Source organism: Sphaeramia orbicularis, chromosome 1, assembly GCF_902148855.1.
Source record: "Sphaeramia orbicularis chromosome 1, fSphaOr1.1, whole genome shotgun sequence".
NCBI classification, from domain to species: Eukaryota; Metazoa; Chordata; class Actinopteri; order Kurtiformes; family Apogonidae; genus Sphaeramia; species Sphaeramia orbicularis.
Window position 1 is genome coordinate 57876772 of NC_043957.1, and position 24479 is coordinate 57901250.

General features: G+C 38.7%; 1 protein-coding gene across 1 annotated transcript in view; it reads right to left on the reverse strand.

The window, feature by feature from the left end:
- Positions 1–24479, reverse strand: part of LOC115425495 (endonuclease V-like) — a 178706-nt gene that overhangs the window by 74555 nt on the left and 79672 nt on the right. The window contains 1 exon segment of the mRNA XM_030143117.1: positions 2955–3025. Within this exon segment, the coding sequence (XP_029998977.1) occupies positions 2969–3025 (57 nt within the window). The 3' untranslated portion in view covers positions 2955–2968.

Consider the following 24479-nt stretch of genomic DNA (forward strand, 5'->3'; position numbering starts at 1 on the left):
GGTATCGGCAAGTACTCAAGTGTAAGTACTTGTACTTGTACTCGGTCTGGAAAAAAGTGGTATCGGTGCATCTCTACCTTTAATGGATTAGAGATATCAGCTTTGGCCACAGTTGTATCACTCATGACTGGGCTGTATTCATTGTATTCATTCTGTACAGCTGTATTAAAGGCTTTTTGAAATGCTTACAAATCTGTTCTGATGATCCTGTTGCATTTGATGTGGTTAAATCACTACTGAAACTTGTGCAAATGGATTTTCTAATTCGAAAAAATACTCTATTACTTATAGAAGTACATTAGAAAAGGAGACCTCCTCACTCTGACACGGCCCTAAATGAACCCACACCATGAAGACACCACTGGACACTGTCTAAGGGTCTTAGTGCTGATACTCTAATTCAGATGTTCCGTCATCTGCATGAATATAAGTGCATCTCTCCAGCTCTATCTGCTCAGGTACAGTGTGTCTGAGAATATTTCTGCAGCCTGTTGAGTGAGTTTGAGGGTAAAGCTGGGTTAAGGCCTAGAGGAACCTGCTCCGGCCCTGCACACTCAGCACAAAGCCCTCTCTGCCTGTCTCAGTCTCTTTGTAGAGAGGTTGATCAAAGAGCGGAGCGCGCTCAGAGGATTCATCACGTCAGGGAGCTTTGGAGCGGATGAACACGGACATCCCATTATGTTTCCCAGTGGGGTTCGCTAGGGATGCAGGAGTGCACACGCACCCCCCTCCACGTTTGCCTGCGTGTGAGCAGCTGTGAACACAACCTATAGGTGTGAGCTCACACAAGTGGCCATGGTCCGGCCCTTAATGTTCCATTCTGAGCATGTCTGAACGGAACGGAGTTTGAGTGTGAGAGGGAATGATGTTTGAGTTTTCAGAGTGTCAGTGAGTGCGAACAGTCTGCGGCTTTGATCCGTAATGAGGAGGGTAGGACCGGAATGAGCGCCGCTGCCTGTTATTTCAGATAAAAATCACAGGATCAAAGGCTTGTCTTCCTTTCTTTTTCTTTCTGCCTGGGTGTCTTTGCTTAACCTCAGGTGCACTTGGCTCACCTCTGACCCCTCCCAAACTGCACAGAACCTGCCAAAGCCTTTTAAACTCTTAAACTTTCCCCTTTTCTTCAAGAGGACGGTGTCATGGAGAGTCAAAGGAGCAGGTGGATCAGGAGGCTCCCACACCATCTCACTCCACCTAACCACAGCTCCTTTATACACAAAGATGGTATGAAGGGTTCACTTCCTGTCTGCTGCGAGGGCGTGGTCAGAGCGGCTGAGAACATTTCATGAATGAATAAACCAAGGTTATATTAGTTTTAGATTTTTCATTATAGTTTAGTTTTATTTAGTTTTGACTTTTTTTTCTTTAATTCAGTTAATTTTAATTAGTTTTTAGAGCAGGTTTGCTAGTTTTTATTAGTTTTTATTACTTTCTAAATGCTAAGTTTTAGTTTAGCTTTAGTTTTTTACATCTTTTCTCTTCTTCTCTGTCGTCGTATTCACATAAATCCCAGACAGGACTCTGCTGCTTTCTCCCAACTTTAGTCTCCATGTTTCCAGGTAGAGTGGGGACCAGAAGACGACTGGAAACCACAAGTGACGAGAAGTGACAGACCCTTAAATATCATATGGTGCCAACAGCTAAAATTGCTCGAGCGAAATAAATCGATTTCATATCAATCCGACATTGACAAAGACGAAAACAAAGGACATTTTATCCAGAATTTTTATACGTTTTAGTTAGTTTTGTAAGCACACAATACAGTTTCAGTTAGTTTTGTTTTTTTTCTTTTAATTATAGTTTTTATTTATTTCAGTTAACGAAAATGTTTTTACAAATCTAGTTGTCGTCATTTCGTTAGTTTTCATTCATGATAATAACCTTGGAATGAACATGGACTAATAAGCTCTTAATAAAACAATAGAGGGTCTGCATGTGACGTCACTGTGGTTCCGCCCACTGAGTGGCAGAAAGAGGGAGATGAGTGACAGCGTTGGCTTCAATCCTGTCTAAACTGATGAACAATATTTAATAAAAAATGGGGCAGAGCTGTTGTGTGATCGATCGTATTTTCAGGTTCTTAAAGCAGTGGGAGCTATTGTTTTACAGACACGAAAAGACAAAGAAAAGAGAAGGAGATGGATCCACAAATCCAGGAAACCAAACCTAGATCTGTGGATCCTGTTTGGGGTCAGCTAACATTCATTTATTCTGAATTTTTGGGTCCAATCAGACCTGAAATGACGTATTGTTTTGGCTAACGGTCCTTCTTAGTGCAGCTCTTGGTTTCATGATCAGATCTTTCCTGGTTTTTGTCTCATTTTGTGATTGTGAACCTTGTGCTCCTACATGATTAGTAAACTAACTGAAACTGAGGCCAACCTAGTTTTTCAAATGCGGGGGAACTGGAGAATAAAGCTACGACGGAGTATTAGGACCACAGAAGAAAAGAAAAACACTTGTTCTTTGGTAGCGCGTCCAGATCCATGTCCAGTCCAACTGTCCTTCATTTAATTTCATATTTCACATTTTCCCGCTCTGGCTGTGTTTACTGCTATACTCCATCATGTTGAGCAGGTTGGTTTTTGCCACTCAGTCTGAAGTCTGAAGTGACGTACATCACGTACATACCCTCTATACTGTGATAATGACTTAAATCTTTCTATGTGGATTCTTTAAATAATATTTCTGTTCAATTCTGATATAAACTTCCTTTATTCTATTAAAACGGCAGCGTGTTTCTTTCTCTACAATGAAGCAATCTCATTTGAAGAGCAAATAAGATTAGAAAATATTTTACCAACATACTTGTCTTTACTTTAGGATTTAGGGATTTTCCTTGATGAGTCACTGGCTGAGGTTCTTAAGCCTATTTTAAGACTTGTAAATGTCTTTGCTGTCAGCTTGTTGTATCTGTGAGTGTGTACATGGGAGGTGAGTATTTTGTCACCAACCTCATTGTTTAGTTTCACACATCTGCAGCTGGGAAGTGAACACGAAGATATTCTCTGGAGCGACAGTCAGCCTGCACAAGTAGAAGACACAAAGACAGAAAGAGATTGTACTTTTAACACATTGTCACAGAATGTTGCCGTCACAGGTGAGCTTCAACACACTTAAAGACTCAACGCATTTATCTAAAGCAGGGCTCTCAAACATGCGGCCTGGGGGCCAAATGCGGCCCACCAAAGGCTCCAATCCGGCCTGTGGGATGAATTTACAAAGTGCAGAAATTCCACAGTCAAGGCTGTGGAATTAATTTTAGTTCAGGTTCCACATCCAGACCAATATGATCTACAGTCAGATAATAACAGCAGAAGAACTGACAAAAAAGAATGACTGCAGATTTTCTTCTCGGTTTGATGTGGAAAAAAAAAAAAAATTACACTATGCCTACAAATTATGACAACTACAAATTTTTGTCTTTGTTTTAGTGCAAAGAATAACATCAAATTATGAAAATATTTACATTTACAAACTATCCTGAAACAATAAAATGTGAATAACCTGAACAAATATGAACAACCTGAAATGTCTAAAGAAAATTAATCACAATTTCAATCATTTTCTTCCTGTTCCTCAGTGTTTAGTGTCTTTGTAGATCTGATCCATGATGCACATGTAGAAATGATAAGTTGAGGCAGAATATTGTTAAATGTGCACTTATTTTTCTTAAGAAATTTTAGTTTTTCAGGTTATTCATATCTTTTTTGTTTGGATAGTTTATAAAAGTAAGTAATTTCAGAATTTAATTGTGTTTTCTTGCACTAAAACACAGACAAAAATTTGGAGTTGTCATTATTTCTAGGTTATTCTCTTATTATTTTACTGGTCCGACCCACTGGAGATCAAATCGGGCTGAATGTGGAACCTGAAAGAAAATGAATTTGAGAGCCCTGCTTTAAACGATAAAGAGTGTTGAACCAACTAAAACTGGGTGTTATTCTTATAACATTTTCAAAAGTGTTACCTTGACACTGTACAGTGTGGACACATATAGACACTTTGAAAGTGTTAATTTCAACACTGTGGCTGTTAAATTAACACTGGCATTTTCTAAATCTAAAATTTTCTTATCTCTCATCATTGAGCAATTTTCGAAAATTCATAAAAAAATTTGAAACGACTCTGATTTGTGACGCACCACCCTCAGCAGTGCTAGTAATTCATGTTAGTCGGTTTCATTCATTTCCTGTTTTATTTTGGTGAGGGCTTTTGTTCGTCTGTGTGCGCTGTGTCTGTCCCGTCTGTGTCCTCCCTGATCGTCTTCACCTGGGGCTCATTACCTCTACCCTTCCTATTCCCTCCTCTCCTCGTGTCTGTTGTCAGTGTGTCTTTCATGCCACGTCAAGACTAGATCTCCCTGAACCTTCTCCTGATCCTCTGTGCTGCTTTGATACACTTTGTAAGTTTTTGATACCACGTTTGTGAAGATCTTTTTGTTAGAATTTTTTGATTCCTTGACTGAGAAGATTTTTGTGTTAATTTTTGATTCCACAGTTGTGAAGATATTTTTGTTGTTTTTATATATTGAGTTAATAAATACTCAAACTAAGCTCATTTTTGTCTCTGTCTCATGCATTTGGGTCCAAGCCTTGTGCATTCATAACACGATTAGCCTCCAGTTGGATCCACTCGTAGCTTAGAACAATATCTTGTATCTGGCACAAAATTGTCCACATCCACTGTGGAATGTGGACTCTGTGGACATTTCCATTTAACATTGAAAATCCCATTTACCACACATTTAAAATTAGAACTCAACAAATATTGATTGGAATTTACTATAATTGGACAGACACATGACTGGTACCAAGCTTCAACTTTTTCTGCTGTATGGAACAACCTGCAAACTGTTGAATTTAAACAGAAATAGTCGATCCACACATGCACACCGTTCGGGGTGCTTGGCGGAGGTTTGCGTTCTCTGACCACTTGTTTAGATTAGATAGAAGTGTATTGATCCTTTGGGCAGAGCCCTCTGGAAACTGGCTCTACTAACTGTAATAATGAACACCATCGAGTCATTTCAACTCCTATGAATTTCTAATTTGGATATCATTTGATACACAAGTTAAAATAAACTATCACAGTCTTAGTCCCTTTTAGATCTCTGAATGCTGATATTTCACAGTAGGACTTCATTACCAACACCAGAGTCCTTTTCTGTAGTGTCAGATCTGATACAGAGCACTTTTTTGATCTGTATGAATTGTAATGAAGGCAAAAACCAGAAAAAAAGACCCAATTAATATATTTTAAGCCAATTTGTGCCACCCTTCTCCTAACAACTTCCAAACTTGAAGTTGCGCAGCTTTTGATCAGTGCTTTGCCTGGGTGAAGCTGTTTGACTTCATAAAGCGGCTCTGTCCTGATCAAACTGCTTGACTGAGTCATCTGGTGTCTGTTCCGCCATTTAGATGCAAATGCAAAGGCTCTGTGTGTGCATGTGTGTGAAGAGTACGCATGTATGTGTCTGCATGAGTAATATGCAACATTTTTACTATGAGGTCGATAAATTACTGTACGGTGTTTTTCCCCAAGACTGACTCTTCACTGCTCCAAACCATTTGTCATGTTGACTGTTTTGTCCCACACAACTACATTTAAAGTCCCTGCAGGGGAGTAAATTAGCATGGCAAACACTGTTAAACCTGCACTGGCTAACAAGCTATCCCGCTGTAATATTTATTGTTGTTGCATAGATCGCTGCTCCCTGTCCAATGCATAAAAATACTCCGAGTTGAGTGGCAGATTCAGGTAAACGCTACAGCTGGAGAAATGTTGGGAAGCTCAAAACAGAACAGACCTGCAGCTTTCAAAGTGCTTATTTACATAGAGCCATAAAAAAAATCTGCTGAGGGCTTCAGAACTGCTAGGAACTAGGCCTACGTAGACCTGAGTTACCATAAGAAAAGAAAAGAAAAAAGAAAAAAACATTTTCAGTTTAGTACAAGTTTTTTTATGAGTGTATGTGTAGCTTTATTTTGAGGAACTGACTGCTCCAGTTTGTCTTTTTTTTCTAGCTTTAGCAGTTTTATGTTTATCTGAGTGGCCATGGCTTAGATGGTATAGCGGGTCGTCCAATAACTAAAGGGTTGGCAGTTCGAATCCTGCTCTGTCCCAGTCATGTGCTGTTGTGTCCTTGGGCAAGACACTTCACCCTCCTTGCCTCCAGTGCTGCTACTCACACTGGTGTATGAATGTGTGTGAATGTTCGGTGGTGGTGGGAGGGGCTGTAGGTGTGGATTTTCAGCCATGCTTCCATCAGTCTGCCCCAGGACAGCTGTGGGTACAGATGTAGTTTAACTCCACCAGAGTGTGAATGTGTGAGCGAATGAAGAATGGATCCTCTGTACACCCTTTGAGTATGTGTTCATAGAAAAGTGCTATAGAAATCTAATCCATTATTATTATTATTATTATTATTATTATTATTATTATTATTATTATTATTATTATTATTATTATTATTATTATTATTATTTGACTGATATCTTGATTTAGAAAAGTTGAAAAATTTCAAATGAAGGATGGCCTGACACCAAGTACGATTATAAAAGTAAAAAAAAAAGAAATTTTGCATCAATAAAAGTTAAAGGTCTAGAAGTGCAATGGAAGCAGATTGAAAGAATGACAGGAAGTTAAATGTGCAATCGCCTTCATCCATCTTTAATTTGGTTGTTTTTGTGTTTTGAAGGACTGTAATGTGGAAAAACATATGTGTTTCTCTATAGCGTTTACATTCAAGGTCAAGGTCAAGGTTACTTTATTTATACCCGTAGGTAGATTTGTTTTGCAGTCTAAGTGATTGCCTTGGCATTACAACAACACTTACATTAAACATGCAAGACAGGCACTTGATCACGCTCACAGACAGGACAAAAAGACAGGACAAAAAGTGCTCAGTGTTCCACCATTCATCGGTATAGCAGCATGGATAAATAAATAAAAAAGATAAGATAAGATAAGAAAAAGACAAATAAGTAAAAACAAGATGCAATAAAACACAATAAAAACCAGAAAAGATAAAAACAATCCGGGATAAAAACCAGGATAAGAACATAAAATTTGAAAATTTAAAAATTTGAAGTCACAATAATAATAAACTGAGCAAAAAAATGGAATAAATAACTAAATAAGTTAGTAAAGTGCAATGTCACTATTTCTTCTTGAGCTCAGTGATGGCGACAGGAACAAAGCTGTTTTTATAAACGCTGTGTCCTGCACCTGGGACTAAGAACCTCCGTCCAGAGGAAAGGAGCTGAAATTCACCCGTAAAGGATGGAAGTCATTGTTAAGAACTGATGAAACCATCCTCTGCACCTGTTTAGTGGACAGGGAGGCGGGACAAGACTGGGACTCACCAATCAGGCGACTGGACCATCATCATTCATAGATTTAAAAACATACAAACACACACACACAAAGAATTACCGTAAATGGCGTTTACAGAAAAACAGTCAGTATTTAGTGTGACCTCTAGCGGTCCAAACATAGGGCCGGACCTATCAAAGGTCTGCGTGTATTCAAACGTGTCCAAACCCATTGCACACGCAATAAAATGTACAAACTGATTTACTAACAGTGCGCACTAAGGCTTTCGTCTTTCAAAGGTGTAAAATAGTGCATCTGCATCCAGTTAGTACATTTACCATAATGAATATGCAATTTGGGGTGTTTACATGCAGTTGTGCGTGTGCTGGGAGGAGAAAACATAAATATATTAATTTAACACACGCAAAGTGACTTATCAAACCTGAAAGAAATTTTGCCGAAAGAAACTGCGTCTGTATTTAACACGTCAGAAAAGGAGAAGCAAACGGTTTGGATGTGGAATTACACACATGGAAGTGGTTAGGAGACAAAGAAATGATGAAACGACATACAGAGAACGCATTTTTCACCCTGTGTGAACATTTTTGGAGTGAAAGAAGAAAAAATAACTGAGACTACAGGGTGGGGAAGCAAAATTTACAATGAACATTTAGTTGTTTTTTCTCAGCAGACACTACGTCAATTGTTTTGAACCCAAACATATACTGATGTCATAATCATACCTAACACTATTATCCATACCTTTTCACAAACTTTTGCCCATATGAGTAATCAGGAAAGCAAACGTCAAAGAGTGTGTGATTTGCTGAATGCACTCGTCACACCAAAGGAGATTTCAAAAATAGTTGGAGTGTCCATAAAGACTGTTTATAATGGAAAGAAGAGAATGACTATGAGCAAAACTATTACCAGAAAGTCTGGAAGATACTATTAAAGAAGAATGGGAGAAGTTGTCACCTGAATATTTGAGGAACACTTGCGCAAGTTTCAGGAAGCGTGTGAAGGCAGTTATTGAGAAAGAAGGAGGACACACAGAATAAAAACATTTTCTATTATTGACATTTTCTTGTGGCAAATAAATTCTCATGACTTTCAATAAACTAATTGGTCATACACTGTCTTTCAATCCCTGCCTCAAAATATTGTACATTTTGCTTCCCCACCCTGTATGCACGCGCACACACACACACACACACACACACACACACACACACACACACACACACACACACACACACACACACACTTTACAGGCCTCTTTTCCACCCCTGATGATTGTGATTAAAAATACACACTGACATTTGGCTACAATGTAACAAAATTATGTCATTCAATCCAACCCCCCCCCCCCCCCACACACACACACACACGCATGCACACACATACACACGAATGAATGAATGAGTCATGCACCTTCTATGACTAAACTCCTTCAACGTCACATTTCCTTGCGTCTCATTTAAATAGGGCAGACTTTGCACCTGTTGTAATTTGCACAAACAATCTGAGTAAATCACCTGCAAACCGTGGTCACGCCCCACACGCCAAATTCTAGATTGCACAAGTAAATTAGTACAAGGAAATTAGGATCTTAGTAGATCTGGCCCACAAAGTTTTACAAAGTTGCGTCAGATTTCCAGACTGAACCACCAACAGTTCAGACCCAGAGCTAAAGCTAAAGCTTTTGGGCCAAAACAGACAAAATTCAGGGTCAAAGACCTCATTACATCCATCAAACATTTTATGGAAATTCAGATTCATGATACATTTGTATGGAACCAGCTAAGGCAGTTAGTTCAAACAAGCCCTTGGATTCTGAGTTTAATGTGAAATGAAGGATGGTGTGTTTGTCCTTATAATTCTACTGGTCATCTGTACACATGGGCTCACCACAGTCAGATAGAACAGAACACTATAAAAGAACCACAGGTCACTTTAGCACACAACCTACTTAGTTACCTTCCAGAGTGCATTATCAGAGGTGTCAAGTAATAAAGTATAAATACTTTGTTACCTTTCTTAAGTAGAAATTTTAGTTATCTGTACTTTACTGGAGTAATTATTTTTCAGCTGACTTTTTACTTCTACTCCTTCCATTTTAAAAGTAGAAAATCACTTGGAGAGCACAGACCTCCACCAAGGCAGATCAGTACTGTACTATACCCCCCCACCTCACCCGAAGAGGGGTACGCGCAGAGGGGGAAGGGGGCAGGGGCGAATGGCAGTTGAGTTTGATAGACATATCACCGTTCAATCATTTGGAGTGGGCGCTCAAAATGATTGGATGGTGTTTTTTCAGTCCTGTCCATTCCACAGGTGACTAAATTTTTTAAATTTTTGTGTTAGAGCATTTAATTAATTAGTTGTAATCGGGGTGTGAAGGGGGTTTTAAGGAATATAGTAAAAAATGCTTCAGGAAAACATCTCAGACCCCACCTTTAACAAAAATGTTTTTACAATTCTAGTTGTGTCGTATGGTACCGCTAAAAAAACAAAAAAAAACAAAAAACGGTATTATTCCGGCAGCAGGGGTTCCAAAAAAATACTGCTAAATAATGGAAAATAACCATCTCATAAAAATTTGGTAATTTTCCATTATTAAATTACAGTTTTTTGCCCTAACTTTACATGAGATTTAGCTTTTTTTGTTTTGTTTTTTTACTTTTTAATGTTTAATAAAGAATATTTTCATGTATTAAAACAATCAAATTCCCTATAAATAAATAAATAAATAAATAAATAAATAAATAAATAAATAAATATATATATATATATATATATATATATATATATATATATATATATATATATATATTATATACACACATATATATATATAAATAATTTTCAATGACACCCAGTTGTCCAATCCACTGATAAAAACTGTATTTGGACAGTTTATCAGTGCTTATACATGTTATACATTCACAAAAATACATTTATTCAACATCTTTGTTGTGAAACCTCCTGAGATTACACAAGATATTTGTCAATTAACAAACAAGTCTGGTTAAACTTACAGAACAAATACTTCTTTTACGGTTAATTGTCAGTAATTTTTTCTCGTTTTATTTATTTTTTTTTTTTTACAGTATTCAACTTTAAATTAACAGTTTAATCTCATAAACAGAAATAAATATTTGCAACATTATGATACATTTACAAATGTATCTTAACTGTATTTTTCTGTGAAAAAAGAAAAATTTCCTGTAAAAAATGGAAATTTTATGGTTATTCACAGTTACAGTTTACATTTGACATGTAAAATCACAGTCTATTTTTGTCATTTCATTGATATTTTCCTGTATCTTAAAAATACATGAAAAATCTGTAATATAAACGGTGAAAATCCTGTTAAATTACAGATTTTTTTTACAGTGTAGCTAAATTTGCTCGAGGGAAATAAATCAATTTCATATCAATCCAACATTGACAAAGACGAAAGGAATTTTATCCGTAATTTTTATACATTTTAGTTACTTTTGTAAACACACAATACAGTTTCAGTTAGTTCTCATTTTTTTCTTTTAATTATAGTTTTTATTTATTTCAGTTAACAAAAATGTTTTTACAATTCTAGTTTTCGTCATTTCGTTAGTTTTCGTTAACGATAATAACCTTGACAAGGAGGGGACGCACAGGTGAACAGGTGTTGGTGGATGGGGCTTTAGGTTCATTCAGGCCACACACACACACACACACACACACACACACACACACACACACACACACACACACACACACACAGCTGTGTCATGGCTTGGCTCCAGGGCCTAAGGCAGGTCTTTATGCTGCTGCACCCTGAGCCCTTTAAGCCCTGCAGCTATGTCAGTCAGCTCTCACTCTTTCTTTTCCTTCCCTCTCCTATTTCTACACCTCCATTCTTTTCCAAATCAGTTTTTCTTCCTTTTCTTGGAATGAATCCTTTTCTTATCACTTTACCCATGGAGCGTTCCTCCTTCCTTCTGCCAAATCAATCCTCTCATCTGCTGTATCCACACCTATTGGCTGCTCTTTCATCTCACTGCAGGTTTCCTTCAGTCTGTCTGTGAAGGTCCAGTCCACCGGCTTTAGCAGCAGAATGTCAGACAGCCATATATTAACATTTAGACAGCCTTGGGGCCCAAAGAGGTGCTTGGGTTGAAATCAGTCAGAGCCTCTCGGCACATTCAGGAAAGTTGCACAAACCCAGCTGATATGGCTTCCACCAGTGGAGCGCCGGTGTCAGTCTGCACTCATGTTTTAGCCCGTCAGTTGTCTGGCGTGACGGCTTATGCCTGTGGAACTGCCTCTTCTCTGCTCGTCTCTCTCTTCACCTCTAAGGCTTGCCTGTTCCCTTCAAACTCGACTAAATGTGCTGCATTTGGATCAAGAGCACTGTCAAGTCAATGTCACTGGCTCCTTTTTCCATGTTTACCTCTAGGATGGAACCAAAAGTGGTTACACCGTTCACTGTCATCAGTCTGCAACAACTAAACACATTATTATTATTATTTTTTTTTTTTTTATTATAGAGGGTATGCACACACTGTAAAAAAAGATCTGTAATTTAACAGAATTGTCACTGTTTACTTCACAGATTTTTCCTGTAGTTTTAAGATACAGGAAAATATCAATGACATGACTAAAACAGACTGATTTTACGTCAAATGTAAAATAACATGAAAAAACTAACTGTGAATAAGCATAAAATTTCCATTTTTTAAAAGAATTTTTTTCTTTTTTGACAGAAAAATACAATTAAAATACATTTGCAAATGTATCATAATTTCACAAATATTTCTTTTCTATTTATGAGATTAAACTGTTAATTTAAAGTTTAATACTGTAAAAAAAAAACAAAAAAAAAAAAAACCAAAAAAAAAAAACCAAACACATGATAAAATTACTGACAGTTAACCGTTAAAGAAGTATTTGTTCTGTCAGTTTAACCAGACTTGTTTGTTAATTGACAAATATCTTGTGTAATTACAGGAGGTTTCACAACAAAAATGGTGAATAAATGTATTTTTGTGAATGTAGAACATGTATAAGCACTGATAAACTGTCCAAATACAGTTTTTATCAGTGGATTGGACAACTGAGTCTCACTGAAAATTATTTATATATATATTTATTGGTAATTTGATTGTTCTAATACATGTAAATATTCTTTATTAAACATTAAAAAGTCAAAAAAATATGCAAAATCTCATGCAAAGTTAGGGCAAAAAACTGTATTTTAATTATGGAAAATTACCGTATTTTTATGAGATGGTTATTTTCCATTATTTAACAGTATTTTTTTGGCACCCCAGCTGCAGGAATATTACCGTTTTTTTACTGGTTTTTTTTTTTTTTTTTTACAGTGTGGAAAACGGATGGAATGTACGCAGAGGATGAACGTAATATTTGTCTGTCTGTATCCGTCTGTGTCTTTAACGTTACTTTTGTCACTGTCGTTTATTTCGTTAAATCTCCACACTGCTGACATCACTCCTCCTCCTCGTACCTGCTGCACTGAAGTGGGAACGTCACGCTGCCGTAAGTGGTATCGGTGCGGTTGTATCAGAGTACTTTTACGAGTACAAGTACAAGTACATATGCTGAGTATCAAACCCGATACCTGATACTGGTAACGGTGCATCCCTACTCTAAGATGTGTAAAAAGTTTTTTTCGATATTTTAACAATAATGACAAATGAAGGCCTTTTCCATCTGACCAAAAACACACTGAAGTTTCTGAATGTAGTTGGAAACTCGTGACATTAATCTGCAGTCGAACTTTCTGTAACTTGGTGACGACACAGAAAAAGTGAGACATATTATTATGCATCTGTGGGATAGCACAGCAGAGAAAGAGGGGGGGAGAAATCCCTCTAAGATGATGATTCTTCGTACTTAGCTGGTCTCACAGAGCCTGATAGATTTTGTGTGTGTGTGTGTGTGTGTGTGTGTGTACATGCTGGTATGGGCTGTGTTTGTGTTACTGCAGAGGTGACAACAACCAAAAATACACTAGCTATGCAAGTCTGAATTATTCAGAGCAGAGACAGAGCAGAATGTATGTGCGTTAGACGAAGGTGGAGACTGACGGATGGATGAGAAAGGACGGCAGGAGAAGAAAGAGGAGAAACAGTACAGTGAAAATGAACGAACAGAGAAGGGGAGAACAAGGAGGGAGGAAAAAGTTGAAAAAGTGGAAACTCACCAAAAGATGGACACACACACACACACACACACACACACACACACACACACACACATTCACACAAAGGCTGGCTCTGACAACAACAGAGGACACACACACGTGGACATATATTTGGTTATGGGCTGGGGTGCAGGATGAAATCTTACATCTGCAAACTGCAGTGCATACAAAACAAGAAAAAAAATGAGAGGAGAGAGAGAGAGAGAGAGAGAGAGAGAGAGAGGGAAAAAGATAGAAACCCCCTGGGGCGTCCAATTTTTGGGACTTCTTTTTCAATCAAGCTCTTTGACCAGTTAAAGGTCGGGGCTGAGATCTTAGAAAAACAGTTCCAGCAGCTACATTTTGAAAATACTCAGTTCAAAAGTCCAAACCCCTTTCTTCAGATGTCCCTCTGAAGCCACGCCTCCAGAGTAGTGGCACACGCAATGCTTGTTCCCGAGGGTTCACGAGCGCTGCACAGCAACAACTCCCCAGCTGAGGCTAAGGCTAAGGCTAAGGCTAAGGCTAAGGCTGAGGCCGAGGCTGAGGCTAAGGCTAAGGCTGAGGCTAAGGCTGAGGCTGAGGCTGAGGCTGAGGCTGAGGCTAAGGCTGAGGCTGAGGCTAAGGCTAAGGGTGAGGCTAAGGCTAAGGCTGAGGCTGAGGCTGAGGCTGAGGCTAAGGCTGAGGCTGAGGCTGAGGCTGAGGCTAAGGCTGAGGCTGAGGCTAAGGCTAAGGGTGAGGCTAAGGCTAAGGCTGAGGCTGAGGCTGAGGCTGAGGCTAAGGCTGAGGCTGAGGCTGAGGCTGAGGCTAAGGCTGAGGCTGAGGCTAAGGCTGAGGCTGAGGCTGAGGCTGAGGCTAAGGCTGAGGCTGAGGCTGAGGCTAAGGCTGAGGCTGAGGCTAAGGCTGAGGCTGAGGCTGAGGCTAAGGCTAAGGGTGAGGCTAAGGCTAAGGCTAAGGGTGAGGCTAAGGCTGAGGCTGAGGCTGAGGCTAAGGCTAAGGGTGAGGCTAAGGCTAAGGGTAAGGCTAAGGGTGAGGCTAAGGCTGAGGCTGAGGCTAAGGCTGAGGCTGAGGCTGAGGCTGAGGCTAAGGCTGAGGCTAAGGCTAAGGGTGAGGCTAAGGCTAAGGCTAAGGCTGAGGCTGAGGCTGAGGCTAAGGCTAAGGGTGAGGCTAAGGCTAAGGGTGAGGCTAAGGCTAAGGCTAAGGCTGAGGCTAAGGCTGAGGCTGAGGCTGAGGCTAAGGCTAAGGCTGAGGCTGAGGCTAAGGCTGAGGCTGAGGCTGAGGCTAAGGCTGAGGCTAAGGCTAAGGCTGAGGCTGAGGCTGAGGCTGAGGCTAAGGCTGAGGCTGAGGCTAAGGCTGAGGCTAAGGCTGAGGCTGAGGCTGAGGCTAAGGCTAAGGCTGAGGCTGAGGCTAAAGCTGAGGCTGAGGCTGAGGCTAAGGCTAAGGCTGAGGCTGAGGCTGAGGCTGAGGCTAAGGCTGAGGCTGAGGCTAAGGGTAAGGCTAAGGCTGAGGCTAAGGGTGAGGCTAAGGCTGAGGCTAAGGGTGAGGCTAAGGCTGAGGCTAAGGCTGAGGCTGAGGCTAAGGGTAAGGCTGAGGCTAAGGGTAAGGCTAAGGGTGAGGCTAAGGCTGAGGCTAAGGCTGAGGCTAAGGGTGAGGCTTTCTTTCTTGCCTGGTCTTATTTCACAGATCTGCACTCAGGGCTTTGACTGGAGAACATTTCGGTGGGCCACCTTTTGTCGTTCCCTTCCCCAGGGGGCTTCACCTTCTCTTCACTACCCTTGGGTGTTTTGCCTTTAGGATGACTGGGCAGATTTACACTGAAAATGTGTTACCCTTCTCTGGAAAAAGAAATGTGGTACCTGCTGAACTGAAGAACAGGGAGGGTACCAGATGGGTCATCTAGGATCAGATGTTCTCCAGTCAAAGCCCTGAGTGCAGATGTGTGAAATAACACTAGGCAAGAAAGAAATCAGCAAAAACCTGTGATTTGACCCATTTTTCAGTGTCATATGACCTTGACCTTGTCTAAAATCATGTGACCTTTGACCTGTACAGTATTTGAGTCCTTCATAAACGACAGTTCCATCCCCCAAAACCTCTAATATGACATTTGTATGAGCAGATATGGCAGAACTAACCCACAAATGCAGGATTTTCCACTGAAAGATGGGTTTTCTGCACTGGGCTGACGGACACCCTAAAGATGGTGGTGGTGGTGGTGGTGGGGGTCTAAAACTTTACGGATTGGGCCAAAATTTTTTAGGGGAGTTACTAATATATAAGAGATTAACTGGTCAAATTAAGAACTTGATCGGAAAAGAAGTCCCAAAAATGGGACGCCCTAAAACCCCCTCTAACACACAAATACATCCTGCACTTCAATATCTGCACACAAAACACACATCAGCAAAATCTTACTGCACGTCAGCCGCCTCCTCCTCCTCCTCCTCCTCCTCCTCCTCCTCCTCCTCCTCCTCCTCTTCTTCTTCTTCACACACAAAATGTATTCTTCAACTTCTTTCATTCTGTGCATGCTGACTCCCCTTTGCCAATCAGTCACATTGGACTTCCATCTGTTTTTGCAGTCTGGCTGTGTAGCTGTATCTTACTTTTCTCAAATGTAAAAAAACGAAGACTGGAATGAGACAGCAGAGACATTGTCCACACAGAGCAGGAGTACACATCCCATTTCCAAAGGGACAACTTCTCAACATGGGTTGCTCTGCAGAAGCCTGTTTGAATTCATTTTCAATAGAGTAACGCTGGACTGAAAGTTTGGATCCTTGTCTTATAACTACTAGTGGACTTCTGCAGTCCAATGTGAACTCTTTCTTTTTTTTTTTCCAAAGCTCAAGGCACACAGGATAGGACAGAGTGTACAGGTGACTGCTGTAGTCAGAGAGAGAACATAATTAGTGATTTCCGCTCGGTGCAAAGCACTCAGACAGAGAGGAGAGGTCTGGAAATAGGCTGTTACTGCAAGTCTCAGCTAGCTCCTCAGAGTCCCATTACTAGTGGATGTCTTCCCATCAGTGTGTGTGTGGGGAGGAAGAAGAGGAAGAAGAAGAGGAGGAGGAGGAGGAGGAGGAGGAGGCACTGGGAATGGGGTAACGATAATGGATTTTCAGCCCAGAGATAATGGGGCTGAGGATGTGGCCAGCGACTACATACTAGGGATGTAACGATTACTGGTATAACGATAAACCACGGTAAAATTCCCGATGGTTAGTATTACCATTTAATTTCTAATTATCATGATAACCGTGGTTGATTAACACACTTTGAAAGACAAAGAGAGAGAGAGAGACTATCTATCTATTTATCTATGAAAAAGAAACTAAAACAACTTAAACTTGATCTGGGAGATGGTCCAACAGTGTCCATAAGGTTCCATCTTTAATGCACATGTGTATGTTTGATGTTTACATGTTAATTTTTGGATGTTTCTGCCAACAGAAAGTACATTATGCCTATTATTACCTCCACCAGGAGGTATTGTGATCACTTTGCTTTGTGTGTTTGGAATGAGCTGCCTCTACACCTACGGTCCATGGACTCTGTAGACAGTTGTAAAAAGCACCTCCAAACACTCCTGTTCAAGCAGACTTTTGAATTTCCCAACTGACTCAAGGCTGCTACTAACTGATTGCGCTTTATGTATTTTTTATATTTTAATTGTATTTTATTGTGTTTTTAATGGTATTTTAATTGTATTTTTATTTGTACTTTGCACTGTAAAGCACTTTGTGACTGTCTGTGAAAAGTGCTCTATAAATAAAATTTACTTACTTACTTACTTGTGTTTGTTTGTTAGCAACTTTACGGGAAAACTATTCCAACCATCTTTACCAAATCTTCCCCACAGATAGGCCTAGGCCCTGAGACCTACCCATTAAATTTTGGGCCAAGTAGGCCAAAGTTCAAGGTCACAGCAAGGTCACAAAATCTCACATTTTCCTATCTGTCATCATTGAGCAATTTTCCAAAATTCATTAAAAAATTCAAAACGACTCCGATTAGCCTCCAATTTGATCCACCCATAGCTTAGAACAATATCTTGTATCTGGCACAAAATTGTCCACATCCACTGTGGAATGTGGACTCTGTGGACATTTACAATGAACATTGAAAATCCCATTTACCACACATTTACAATTAGAACTCAACAAATATTCATGTGAATTGAATCTAATTGGACAGACACATGACTGGGACTAAGCTTCAACTTTTTCTGCTGTATGGAACAACCTGGAAACTGTTGAATTTAAACAGAAATAGTCCATCCACACATGCACACTGTTCGGGGTGCTTGGCGGAGGTTTGCGTTCTCTGAACATCAAAATACAACGTGGTTAAATAATTTCAGTGTGTGTATTAGTACTTTTTGAACATTTTAAGCACATTTCAATAATACCGCGATAATGATAACCGTGATCATTTTAGTCACAATACCTGTGATATGAAATTTTCATATCGTTACATCCCTACTACATACACGACCCACCAACATTCAGTAAAAACACAAGTGTGTCTTTCTTGAAGGATGTGATTAAATACAGTTCAAATCAGCTTCGCTCACTTCTTTGTTTTCTTTCACAGAGTCAGTGCAGTAAAGCAATAACTCTTGCAATACTTGTCAACTGATGAAATCCTAAGCAACAGTGTGCTTTATAAACTCAAAGGTCCAATATTAAGAGAAATGGAGTGTGGTGTTCTTAAATATGTTTTCATTTAAGTATCATCACCATCAAGTGAGAGTCCACCATATTTCAGAGCTGTTTGGACAGCAGCTCAGAGGGGAATTCCTCTCCTTCTTTCTTATGGCATCCAGTGCTAACGTGTATCGCTGTGTTTGAGGATAACCACTGTTGGGTACAGTAACTACGTTAATTTTGTGGTAACGAGCACTGTAACTAATTAGTTTGTCAAAATCAGGAATGCATTTATCATTACTGCGATTTAAACAGGCTCGTTAGTTGTTACTTGGCGTGCATAACTCAGGACTACAGTTTGCGTGGTGGACGTGAAGCGCATGTGACGCAGCGGCGTGCAAGTGAATGAAAACAACCATGGCGGCAGTCGATGAAAGTCCAGGCGTGGGATTACTCTCGTGGAAATATGCATATTATTTTTCCTTTCTGTCGGTAAAAGACAAGAGGAACATTGTGGTGACCTGTAATCGCTGTGGAGGTTCAAAAACTCTATCCACATCTAAGACTAGCAAATCTAATCTGATGAAACATCTTCAGAAACAACACGCATCTACCAAGCGAGTTGAAAAAGACCCTGAAGGTAACGCAGGTGATGCTAGCTCTGCGAACGCTAAAGGAGGGACCACTCCAGCTAAACAACAAAAGTTTGATTTGACAAAGTCTGATGCACAGTCTATCACCCAGACACAGCCAACCAGACTGACTGACAGGTATGCTGTGGACAGTGGCGGCTGCTCGTCTTTCAGACAGGGGAAGCTCATTGTTGGCTTACATAAAAAAAAAAAAAAGTCAAGTTATTTAAACATAATGTCGTCCCTCCGTTCCTTTTTAAGAAAATGGTCAGTGACCTTATCATACGAACTAAACAAGAAAACGCTGAAATTATGTTAAATTGAAACAAGGAAGTACAATGAGTGTGTTTTATTTACAGTGCAAGAAATGAACAGTTCATTTGGTTTCTCTCTCGATTCATCAGCAGAATGTGTGACGGTATTAAACTGAACTGTGTCAGTGAAGGAGCACATCTGAAAACAGCTGTCAATCAAACAGGATTCAGCCTTTCAACCAATCCTCCAATGAGCACGTGGAAGCTCAGCGTCCAGCCCGGCCGAGCTCCGCCCACAGCTCCATTCACCCCCAGAGATGCTGTGTGTCCGAGGGGTGGGACAACATGGTGGCATTTCTCCAATTACCGTCCAGTTTTGAGGCGATGAAAAAACCAGTTCCACTCAGTCCCATTGAAGTGCATGGACGCTGAGAGTCTACGGACAAATGCACTGAGCAGAGATGGAGGAGAAAACACAGACACGGGAATGGAGGAGAAGTGAACAACATCCAACAACATATATATGTATATATAATTTTCAGTGAGACTCAGTTGTCCAATCCACTGATAAAAACTGTATTTGGACAGTTTATCAGAGCTTATACATGTTATACATTCACAAAAATACATTTATTCAACATTTTTGTTGTGAAACCTCCTGTAATTACACAAGATATTTGTCAATTAACAAACAAGTCTGGTTCAACTGACAGAACAAATACTTCTTTACGGTTAATTGTCAGCAATTTTATCTCGTTTTATTATTTTCTTTACAGTATTAAACTTTACATTAACTGTTTAATCTCATGAATAGAAAATAAATATTTGTGAAATTACAATACATTTGCAAATGTATTTTAACTTTATTTTTCTGAAAAAAAAAAAATCTTTTAAAAAATGGAAATTTTATGGTTATTCACAGCTACAGTTTTTTTCATGTTATTTTACATTTGACATGTAAAATCAGTCTATTTTTGTCATTTCATTGATATTTTCCTGTATCTTGAAAATACAGGAAAAATCTGTAAAATAAACAGTGAAAATTCTGTTAAATTACAATTTTTTTTTTACAGTGCAGGATGGACCTAATGATGACCTCAGATAAATGAAATAAAAAATTACATTCTTGCTCTGATCCATCCTATAATTAAAGAATTTGTAATAAAATATTGGGTCCAAAAACAGGACCCAAATATGGACATTAACTGTCCCTAGGTGTCAGTGCATTAGATGTGTAAACATGTGTGTAAATGCTCTTCTACAGACTCTAAATAAAGACACTGTGTTCAATGTGTGGATCCTGGTGGTTTTTCTAATCCACACATGTGGGTTTGTCATCAGTCTCAGTCTCATTCCAGGTTTGGTGTGGAACCCATTGTGTCCACTTGTGTTACATACAGAACCTGAACATTTTGAAATATTATTTTAATTTAGATAGTTGAATTCTTAAGTTTAATCACATACTAGTCAGTATTAGTATTAGTCAGTATTAGTTAGGATTCCTTTGTGTCACTAGATTTCTTTGTTTGGATAGGTCTGGGTCATCTGGGTCAACCATTTTCTGTGACCCAGTCCACCTAGCACAAGGGGTCAGCCCATAGTTTGGACATTAGTTTACCAGGATTATAAAAGTGATGTGTATTGGAATGTCTGGATCCATTTCCCTGCTTGGGGTGTGGATCCTCAGAGCTGAGTCATACTATGCACTTTATTTGTGGTCAGATAAGCCAAATTAAATTTATAAAAATGAGACCTTAAAGAATCCAGACTTTTTCTTGGAGCTTCCAACAAAAGAACACGTTAACTATTTAAAGACAAATAAATCATGAGTGATTTTGGTCATTTTTGTCAAACACGCCACCTTGTATAATTAGTTCGACTCCAAAAATGCACCTGTGAGAGAATAGATATTCAAAAAAATAGTAGAGTGCAATTTCCGTGTCCTTTCTACTGTGTTACATGCGGATTTTTGCATAAAAAATAATATTAAAAATATAAAAATGTGTTTTATCTGAAAATAGTTTCTTTTTTTATCTCAGTAAGTATTTATTTTTAAATTAGACCCAAAGTGCTTCCAAACCTGCTTCATAACATTCGTCTACATCTGGTTTGAATGTTTAGCCCCTCATGTCCTGTTTTTAGGACCAGTTTCATAAAAGCACACATATATATTCCATTCTGACCTCTTCTACACCTCTGCTGCAGATAAGGCCACGACATGCTCATCATGTAGGGGAACACATGCCAAAACAACAGACGTTTTCACAGTTTGTAAAACCAGGCTGAACACAGGTGTTACTGATACCAGACACCAGAATGATGGGTCTGTTCCATGGAGTTGCATCAGCTTTTTAATGATGCCGATAACACTGGTGTACTTTCTTCCTTCTGCAGCTTAGCAGATGTCTCTTGGCTTTAAAAGTTCTGCAGTCTGTTCTCATCATGTAAGACAAGGAAACTGCACAAGTAGTCCAGTTTTACTTGAAAAATCACTGAAACAATTAAGAAAATAATACTCCTTCACTAGTGGGGAATATCTTACTTGCTTTGAGGTCCCTGCGGACATCTGTAAGTAGTCATTCATTTAGATCAGGGGTGTCAAACATGCGGCCCGGGGGCCAAATGCGGCCCTCCAAAGGTTCCAATCCGGCCCATGGGATGAATTTACAAAGTGCAAAAATTCCACAGTCAAGGCTGTGGAACTCATTTTTGTTCAGGTTCCACATACAGACCAATAAGATCTACAGTCAAATAAGAACAGCAGAAGAACCGACAAAAAAGAATGACTCCAGATTTTCTTCTCTGTTTGATGTGAAAAAAAAATAAAAAATTACATTATGCCTATAAATAATGACAACTTCAAATTTTTGTCTTTGTTTTAGTGCAAAAAAATATCATTAAATTCTGAAAATACTTACATTTACAAACTATCCTGTAACAATAAAATGTGAATAACCTGAACAAATATGAACAACCTGAAATGTCTAAAGAAAATTCAGCACAATTTGAACTATTTTCTTCCTGTTCCTCAGTGTTTAGTGTCTTTGTAGATCTGATCCATAATGCACATGGACTAATGATAAGTTTAGGCAGAATATTGTTAAAATTGCACTTATTTTTCTTAAGAAATTTCAGTTTTTTCAGGTTATTCACATCTTTTTTGGTTGAATACTTTATAAAAGTAAGTATTTTCATAATTCAATGGGGGTTTTTTTGCACTAAAACAAAGACAAAAATTTGGAGTTGTCATAATTTATAGGCTATTATGTTATTATTTTATTTGTCCGGCCCACTGCAGATCAAATTGGGCTGAATGTGGAACCTGAAAGAACATGAGTTTGAGAGCCCTGCTTTAGATAGTTTTATTATTATTATTATTATTATTATTATTATATTATACAAATTACAATTTTCCATAAAGCAGGCCTGAAAATGAACAGGTCTGGGAAGTCCAAGAGCAGAACTGACAGGAGCCCAGTGGATGTTGAGGAGCATTAGGTGAAAGAAAATTAGGTTTCAGTTCAGTCCTTCTACTGTCCATTAGATCTGTTAAGAGTGTGTTACAGGAAAGAAGATGTACCACCTCTGTGTGTGTGTGTGTGTGTGTGTGTGTGTGTGTGTGTGTGTGTGTGTTTGAAGTCACTTCTTCAGCGGGCATACGTGCAAAACTTTACCGATATTTACTAAATGTCGAAAAAACAGAAGTGCATAATGTCAGTTTTTCTATTAAATCACATATGCGATGATTTATTTATTTATTTATTTATTATCGCAAGATGACATGAAAAGTCATTCCATAAACATGGTGACGAATGTAAATATTGTGTTAATTTACAGATATATTCATTACACTGGGTTACAAAAAAACGTTTTTTGCAAGTTGTCTAGGTTTTTTCAACTGAATTAGGACCATTTTGCAGCGCTAAATCCAAAAATGACATCTGTTTTTCTCAATCAGGTCAGGTTTTTTTGCTAATTTGATTTTGAAATATTTGATCTTCTCACAAAATATAATGATTAATACCAAAATTAATTAATTAATTAATTAATTAATTAATTAACCGACCAACAATTATTAATATCTTGCATGCAACTTAATTTACAGCCTGATTAGAAACTCTGTACAAAGCCCTTAAAAGTCATTTCATCAGTCAGCTTGGATTCTTCCCTCATAAGTTCATTTTATTACATTCCAGGAAAAAAAAAATCAAAAATCAAAAATAAATTAATTCAAAATGCCTATGGAGGCAGAGCACTTTCACATATTTTGGGACTGTTCTAAGATTATACCCTACTGGTCGTTGGCGATGAAAGAAATCAACAATATAATTAGGGTTATTGTGAATTACTTGGGTAACCTACCACACGAGATGAGAAAATGTGACTGATATCTTTTGTTAATACTATTAGCAGGGGCAAAAAAAGCCATAACTAGAAAACGGTTGTGTAAAAAGATCCCCCAACACTTCTGCACCGGACACATGTTATGAAAGAAATGTATGACATGGAAAGGCTGATAATTGTGAAATTATGATACATTTGCAAATGTATTTTAACTGTTTTTCTGTGGAAAAAGAAAGAAAAAAATTCTTTTAAAAAATGGAAATTTTATGGTTATTCACAGTTACAGTTTTTTCGTGTTATTTTACATTTGACATATAAAATCACAGTCTATTTTTGGAATTTCATTGATATTTTCCTGTATCTTAAAAATACAGGAAAAATCTGTAAAATAAACAGTGAAAATTCTGTTAAATTACAGATTTTTTTTTACAGTGTTGGACTGTGGCTGTGTGGCTGAATCTTGCCACTGCTGCGCTCGTCCGCTCTGTCAGAAGTCTCTTTTTGACCTCTACTTGTCACTCTATCACTGGCATGGTGACCAAAATTTAAAAAAAAAAAAAAAATGAGAGAGAATGAGTCAAGGTAGGCGTCTGGCTGCCTTTGAGCTTCTTTCACATGTTCTCTTAGATTTATCAGGGGAAGCGTGGGAGGCCAAAGGACTGTGAGAATTGAATGGTGTGAGGGAGCATGACTGACATGGGAGTGTGAATGAGTGCGACTCCTGCATGTGTGTGTGTTTGTGTGTGTGTGTGTGTTTGTGCGCCAAAGCCTCCGACTGTGGAACACTCTGCTGCAGCGCATTTACACGTCAGCCTTCACTGCAGAAACAAACTATTATGTCATCCTTTCACTTTCCCCTCTCTCTCTATACTTATCTGAATCTGTGAAAGGAGGAGCTTGTTTCAGTCATGATGTAATCTGTACTTGAAGAAACCAGCCTGTTTAACTCTTTGAGAACCACAGCTGAGGAACCACCATTAATCCACAACATACTTAACTTTCTACACTCTAAAAAATGACAAGTTGGCTCAACGTAAAAAATTGACGTAACAATTTCAATTAAATTTTTTTTTAAAGTTATTTCAACTTGGCC